General features: G+C 30.8%; 1 protein-coding gene across 1 annotated transcript; it reads right to left on the reverse strand.

Moving 5' to 3' along the window:
• Positions 1-3,470: 3,470 nt before the first annotated feature.
• Positions 3,471-7,636, reverse strand: LOC116004293 (phytochromobilin:ferredoxin oxidoreductase, chloroplastic). The gene is made up of 7 exons (XM_031244271.1): positions 7,386-7,636; positions 6,301-6,395; positions 5,362-5,455; positions 5,125-5,256; positions 4,768-4,872; positions 3,963-4,013; positions 3,471-3,869 (listed from the first exon to the last, which is right to left on the reverse strand). The coding sequence occupies exons 1-7, from the start codon at positions 7,581-7,583 to the stop codon at positions 3,651-3,653; spliced, it is 894 nt and encodes a 297-aa protein (XP_031100131.1). The 5' UTR covers positions 7,584-7,636; the 3' UTR covers positions 3,471-3,650.
• Between the last annotated feature and the right edge of the window lie 219 nt (positions 7,637-7,855).

A 7,855-nucleotide genomic window follows, 5' to 3' on the forward strand; every position in this document is an offset into this window, starting at 1 on the left:
ATTATTATGCATGTGTTTCATATAAACTAAAAGTTTAAACTAATAATAATATTGTATATTAATTATTTGATGTATATTATTTTTCAACAACAACTATACAGTTTTCTATGTATTAAATTATGTTGAATTAAATTAAGAAAAGTGTGTTAATAATTTTATAATTAAGCAACATAAGTCAAATAAATTTCATATTTCATTCTCATTTGTTATATTACTCCCCCCTCCCCCCCCCCCAAGAATTAATAATCAATATTCTCTCTATCTCATTTTTATCTATTATGTTAAATCAACCTTTTCTTTTTCGCTTATTTTCGTTAATGATTTTTTTTAAAATTTAATTTTGTGTGTTTAATATTACTTTACTGTAGTTTATACATTATAAAATTTATATACTAATACTAATCTAAATATTTCAAAAAATTAAATTGTAAATAACTTGAATCAAGCATTGTTAATTAGATCAGACAAATAAATTATGACAGAGAGGGTAATAGTTTATAAATAAAAATCTTTAAATTATTGGTATAATATATTGGATTTTGGTTTAATTTATTTTGTACTTATCATTTTGTTTTATTTACGAATTATGAAGTTAGAATATGAATAAAAGGAAAGGTGTGATTGATAATATGGTGGGGCAGATAATGGCAATGGGGATTGGAGAATGAGCTGTTTGGGTTGGGTGACAGGTAAGAATTAGTATATAACTACTTTAGTAGACCACAATTAATCAAATATATATATATATTTAAGAATTTTGTTTGATGGAAAGACAAGTCAAAAGTGTGATGTACATTAGTATATGATTGTGATGATTGTGCCTTGTTTTTTAATTCCTTTTCTTTGCTGGAATTTTTGGAAAACAGTAAAAACTGTAATCATATCTTTTTTTTGCATTTAATTTAAATAACATGTGGCAATTAAACAAATAACTTTGACAAATTTATTTCATTTTTTCCTTCCATTATAATAATATTTTTATTTTTAATTTTTAACTTTGAAAAATATGCTATTTTTATTTGTGTTTTTCTCCCTCAAAATGCAATCTACATCCTCCAACGGACTGATCAGTACTAGAAGGAGCCCAAGAAATTGTTTGACCACCTTGTCTATTTTAATTCATTGTGCTTATGTTTCTCACAGTCGTTATACCGTGGACCATGCACCATGGCTGATACTGCAGTTGTGTTGAACTAATACTGCAATTGTGTTGAAAGGAAACTGTAGTTTTGCAGAACAGAGGCCGTTTCATCCATCTAGAACTGCAGTTGTGTTGAATTGATACTGCAGTTGTGTTGAACGGATGAAACGACCTCTGTTCCGCGCAACTGTAGTCCCCTTTCAACACAATTGCAGTATCAATTCAACACAACTGCAGTATCAGCCATGACCATGGTCCATAGTATAATTTGCGTGTCTCTCACATCATAGGAATTGGGAGTCCTAGGAGACTAGCAATGCGATTATAAGACAACCTTATTTGGCGAATAACTCAAATACCGTACGATTAAGTTGTGATTTTTTCTAGTAATGTCTGATCTAAAAATTAATTAAGTCGTCGTCGGATAATTCAACTGTGTCACTACTTCACCATCCATCACATTAGTAACATATACACATGTTGTGACTGACTTAAGTACCCAATTAAGAGAAGCCACATAAGCTTCATTAACGATTTGTCATCAGCAGTCACTTAGTATAAATAATGCATTCCTCTTAGTGTAACATGTTTAAGCTCTCACAACTTATATTCATATTGACCAGAGCTCTCGATCACCATTGTACTTTATACATTCTCTCATTTTATAACTTATATTTAGTTTATTACTGTACCAATTATTAAAAAAAAAAAAACTAGCTAAAAATGACATTTAAAGTGACCATTTTTAAGGTATAATTTTGAGTGAGGTCCACTTTCGATTTGAGTCGAGTCAAAGTGGATTCGAATTCTCCTAAGTCAAATGTTTAATTTGATATGTTAACGACAGAATGAATAATGAATAGATGATAATTTAATTTTTAAAATGCAACTATTTGAGTTTGGAAGAATGGAATTAGAATTAAGTTTAAAGTGCTTCACTATATATTTCTTAAAAGGGCATGTGGTGGTATATTGCAAAATGTCATATGGTACTTAATAGGGTTTTACTATATTTCTTAATTTGTTCCACAAAACCCTTTTTTTTAGTATTAGTAAAATTACATTTATAGATTTATCTATATTATAAATACGCTTTTATATAATACTAATTAATTTTCCACTTAATTAGTTATTCATTTTATTAATTACTTATTTAGTTCTGTATCTATTTATATATTTATGTAGTGCAGTGTGTTTAATCATTGTATTTGTCTTTTTAAAGTTAATTTATAAATATATAAATTATTTTCAAATTATAATAATTTGATTGATTTTTTTTAATTAAAAAAAAAAAGAAAGAAAGAAAGAGAGAGAGATTTTGAGAAGAACAATTTGAGTAAGTCAATATTATTCATTATTTGAAAAGACTTAAATTTAATAAAATTTTAAATATACATTTATCATTAATATATTTAATTTCTGATTTTATTATAATTAATTTCAAATATTCATAAATAGTTATTATATTTTATATTAAAACTTCTCCGTCAACTGGAGATTGCGACCAAACTGGTCGCAATCTCCGGCAGAGCGTGACCAGCGGCGACCGTAAGTCCGTAAGGTTACAGGTGGCTGATTTTGACTTAACCTGCCTAAGGTTCACCGGAGTTTGCCTGGAGGTTCGCCGTAGGGTTGTCGAAAACCTAATTGACCTGCAATTACAAGTCACCAACAGGTCAGTGGGTTTAATTGTTCCAAAATAAAATGTTTGTGTATTTAATTGCAACTTTTAAAAGTTCAAGGGCCTAATTGATTTCTTAGCAAATGTTTGAGGGTGTATTTGACCCTTTTCCCTAAAATTAAATATTTGCCATACTTTTGCTTAATTTTTCAAATTCGAGAGTTTTAACATATTTTGATTTTTGAAATTTATTTATTATCGTCCATGGCAGCCACGGCCACGGGCCGCATTGAAAAGTTTTTTTTAATTAGTTTTTTAAGAAATAGTGTTCAATTTTTTATTTTTATTTTTTAATTTTTGAATAGAACTCCACATAAGATGTCATGTAAGCAAAGTAAATAGGTTAATTGTACAAATTTAACAAATTTAAGAGTTTAATTGGATGTTTTTTTTAATTTAAGGGTCTAATTGAATATAATTAAAGGATCTATTTGACAAGGGAAATAACTTATCCCATAAAATGCCAAACCAAACATTCAATCTTTCATTCTACTCTGAAAATGCTATTCCATTTTTCATTCATTCATTCATGTTTTTTTACTGCCTGGATTAGCAAATGTTACATTTTCTTTTAGTTCTCGTCTCCCTCTCCAAGTTCTTCCTTCCCCTTTGTAGCATCAAAGAATTTCAACATCTTTCCTACCATGATTTAGTAAATATTTCAACCTCTTTCTGACCAAACACCAGAAAAGAAGCAAGTGATTTCATGAGAAAGTGTGATATTTTCCATAAACAACCTGTTCTGATGTAGTGGCATACTCAGTATTAATAAATGTATGTGCCTATATTACAACAATGTAGAAAACAAAACCTGAAAACATCACATTCTTAATGATCTAAATTTGTAAGTGATGAATTGTGTTGAGGTGTTGTATCGCCGATGAAATTTCCTTCCGCATCCCATGGCCGATTTTCAAAAGACTTTCCAACCATACTTCGCTTCTCGTTTATGCTTCCATCTTCGCGTTTGTACTCTGGAAAGTAATCCAGAAAACTTTTGCTCCCCAGTTCACCAGTGCCATTGAAGAGGAAGTTCATAGTCAGCTCCTATAGTGAAACAACAAACAACTGAGATGCCATGGCATTATGGCAACAACGTAAGAAAGCTTAGCCTTCGCGCAACAATGAATTGAATGATACCTTGGCAAGAGTCTCTCCTATCAGACGTTTCAGAAGCCCGTGTCCAGGATCCTAATTGCACAAGTTGACAAATATTAAGGATGTAATAAAAGCTATAAAAAGCAGTTTAGAAATGTTATTGTATAATCTAAGATTGAGCCCAAGGTCACTCAATTGGGCTATAATGCACATGGGTCAAACCACACTAAAAGATTAACTAGTCTACCTTATAAACCCATATGTTTTCTCTTATATTTTCAATATAGGACTCTTAACACTCCCCCTCAGGTGGACAACCGGGCCATTTTGAAATCAAAAGTTTTAAGTTCTATAGATCCTATACAGGAGAAGAAAATATCACATTTGCTATTTTTTACATTAGTTTTATACGAAACTGATTAGGCTTTAACGGTGCCCTCAAGTCAAACCAATATACTCTCTCCATCCTATTTTGTAAGGATAAACTGAGAAAAAGAAAAGTAGAAATTATTTTGAGATGGACTAAAAAGGAAAGTGGAATGGAGGAAGTATTACTCAATGATTGGATATGGGAGAATGAATAAAGACAAGTAATCTTTGTCTAAAAGTGTATAAAAGTTGAGAGTGAAAATAGCATTATTCTTGGAGATATTATCACATCGATCAACCAGGAGCAAATATAAGATTGCTCTACCAAAGAAAATGAGAAAAATAGATAAGCAAAGATGTCCTCCCAACTGCTCAAGGAAAACCAGGAAAGGAATAGAAGCTAGCAACAAATTTCTATTCAGGGCTCTCTAGGAACTATATGAGCAGTACAAGATAGAAAAGGGAAAGCAATACCTACCTTTTCTGCCCTCCATGTTAGGTACCTGTGCTGTGCTTCACGATTGCAAATGATTTGAGAAGCGTCAGTGTCCTCCACTGCTCTGTCAATCAGATTTAGCCATGCCTGTAATATAACAGAATAAAAATACAGACAGTTACAAAATCTAAATTTCAGATCTATAAACATCTGATTGAAAAGATAATGAGGTCAAAACGGACATGAAGTTAGCAAATGCTCATCTTCACTGAGATTGGAGAATACAACAAGTTGGGCACATGAGTGAGCGTGTAATTACAAAGAGAAGAACAGAATGAATGGGTGGATCCAATGGGATGGACCCAACTATAAAATAAAACCAAATTTGCGAATATTTACCTTATAGTAATCCTTGAATGCAGAATACAAAATGCTATGGTTGTGAGGACCAGAGGAAAATTTTGTCCATAAAACTATGGGAGAGAAAAATCTTAATGACTCACTGGTAAGTTTTCCTCCCCAGGGTAAAAGCTGCACAAAATCCCCACAAAATCATCAGGGAATGATTTGAAATGGGGTCTAGGAAATGAGAACTCTGTACAGAAATTGAGATGAAGGAGTGATAGTCTTTGTCACCTGAGAATACTTAAGGCCAAGAGGAATAAGGTGCTTGTAATACTTCTCCTTGTAATCTATTTGATTGATGACATCATGCAAAGGGTTAAGATCACTGCATATGGTTGAAGAAGGTTTAAGTGTACATTTTTGTGAATCAATAGCACTATTGACACAAAAGACTAACAGGTAACAGCAATAGCTGATGTACAGTGATATGCCAATTGATTTCAATATTTTCAGATTTTTTAATTTTTAACAATTACAATTTTAAATTTTATATTAAAATACATGTGACTTAATTTATTCAAATAAAATAAATTAACATTTGCAATACATAAATAAAATTTTATTAATGTTAAAATTTTTTTTAATAAACTAATAAGTAATATGCATTTTAATACAAAATATAAAAATGTCAATTTTTAAAATATTATAGAGCAGAATAAATTAAAATATTAAAAATTTACTCATTATTATTAATTTTTGATATTAATATAAATTAAAAAAATTTTACATATCAATTTATTCTAAAATTTATGAAACTAATAGAAATAAAGTGTTTTACAAGTTCCATTTTATAATGGTATTTAATCATACTTTGCAGTAAAATGACATGATGAATATGGAATTATTTATTTTGGACAATGTAATATATTGGTGGTAAAAATATTTAATTTTAAATATTTATAAATTAATATATGAGTTGGCATGTAAATATTATGATGTGGCAGAGATGATGTCAGCGCCATGTAAACTAAGTTAACAATCATATTAACACTGTCAACTATTGTCCTTAATTGTACCACTTTTTAAAATACATGGATTAAATTGAACAAAATTAAGGTACAAGGACTAAATTGAACAAACACTATAGTAAAGGAACCTCATAGGTGTTTTGACCGCCACCAGATAGTAAATACAAAGCAACTTTGTAATGATAGAAGGATATAAACTTACAGTACGATTATGTTCATTTTGGCAGTTGTAAAAAAGTTCGCACAAAAGATAGGCAGATCATATTCGATTCTGGGGAAAACAGCAAAATCCAAGACCTGCAATGGTAATGCTCCTGAATCTTAACTTTGTGAGTAAAAAAGAATGCTCTATTGTCATTTAAATATCAGAAGAAAGACACAAGCATGAATGGGTAGGAATCACTCATTAAAGTTTAACACATTAATTATATTGATATTGCACCTCAAAAACAAAAGGAAAATAAATTAGACTGATTGAACTTTGTTGTCTTAGCAGGATTAATAAAATGTACTTATCCTCAACAACTTTTGGAGATTAAGTAACTCATGGTTAGATTTCTAAAGAGTAGGTAAGGTTCATATAAAAGGAATATCTTTTGCAATGTATTACAAGCACATGTTTGACATGCATTACATATAAGAAGCAAATGTTCAGATTATGCAGCACAAACATATTAGCCTAGTCATTGGCTATGAAGTTCAATAATTCTATCATTTTCTTCTTATTCAGAATTTTCCCAGGAATCAGCTTATCCTATTATGTTTCCAGTCACATTACCAGCACCTCAGACTAGTCTAGATGAGGACATTTGCAGTCATAAATCAGGAATCAGCCAATCACATGAAACCTAATATGTGAAAACTCCAGTACTAGCAACTGAGGCATCGAGAATTAAGGAAGTGCCATGGTATTCCAGAAACTCCTATATATCTCCACAAATTCTTCTGCAAGTCATGACTTTCTGTCTTTTAGCATTTCATCAAAGTGGCAGTGGTGTCATAGTTATCATCAATTATATAATTGAATGTCAATGAAATTTTGATATTTGTAGGTTCAATCAATTTCACAAGCCTTAGTAGAAGTTAAATTGGTTGACAAACAAACTATTACTGAGCCTTTTTCCTTTCAACATGCATATAGCCATCAATATGGACTTGAATTTCAGAAGCTTATAAAAAGTAATATCTATTGTTATATCAAGCTTGCTGTATGTTAAAACATGTAGACTGCATAAGTGTGCGCATACACAGAATCAACATGTATAAACAAAAATTATAACACTCAACCTGCATTTCGTCACTCCCTTCAATATAGAGACTGCGGAGGAGCCGAATCTTTGGGGCTTCAAAAGAAAGCATTTCAAAGTTTGCTTTTTCACCCATATCCATGTCTGAACTGAATTTCTCCTGTTTGGAGAGTAAAGGTCCTTGGTTAATCACCCAAGATAATACAAAGTGGAAAACCAATTGTATACCAACATCCATACCAAATCGGATGAAATAAGATCCAAGAAAAACTGGATTGACAGAATGAATAAAATCCCAAAGAAATCATGACATTCGTTTTTACAATAAATGATTAGCGAGGTAACCAAGAAACTTGTCCAGCAACCACAGCATGTGCAGATCAATATCACTTTAGAAACTGCATGCAAAGTGGTTCATTCACATTCCAGCATACATATTGCCAAATTTGAACCAACAGTAATGGAATCAAATTAGATGATCCAAAAAATTTCTTTTTCTTTTTTTTTTTT

Source organism: Ipomoea triloba, chromosome 14 (genome assembly GCF_003576645.1).
Source record: "Ipomoea triloba cultivar NCNSP0323 chromosome 14, ASM357664v1".
Lineage (NCBI taxonomy): Eukaryota > Viridiplantae > Streptophyta > Magnoliopsida > Solanales > Convolvulaceae > Ipomoea > Ipomoea triloba.

Excerpts from the sequence above, each read along its gene's own strand:
- LOC116004293 (XM_031244271.1), bottom strand. The coding sequence starts at position 7,583 with ATGGATGTTGGTATACAATTGGTTTTCCACTTTGTATTATCTTGGGTG. Across the intron at positions 4,873-5,124 it reads CATTCAAGGATTACTATAAG|GCATGGCTAAATCTGATTGA; the intron begins GTAAATATTCGC and ends GTTATATTACAG. Across the intron at positions 4,014-4,767 it reads TAACATGGAGGGCAGAAAAG|GATCCTGGACACGGGCTTCT; the intron begins GTAGGTATTGCT and ends TTGTGCAATTAG.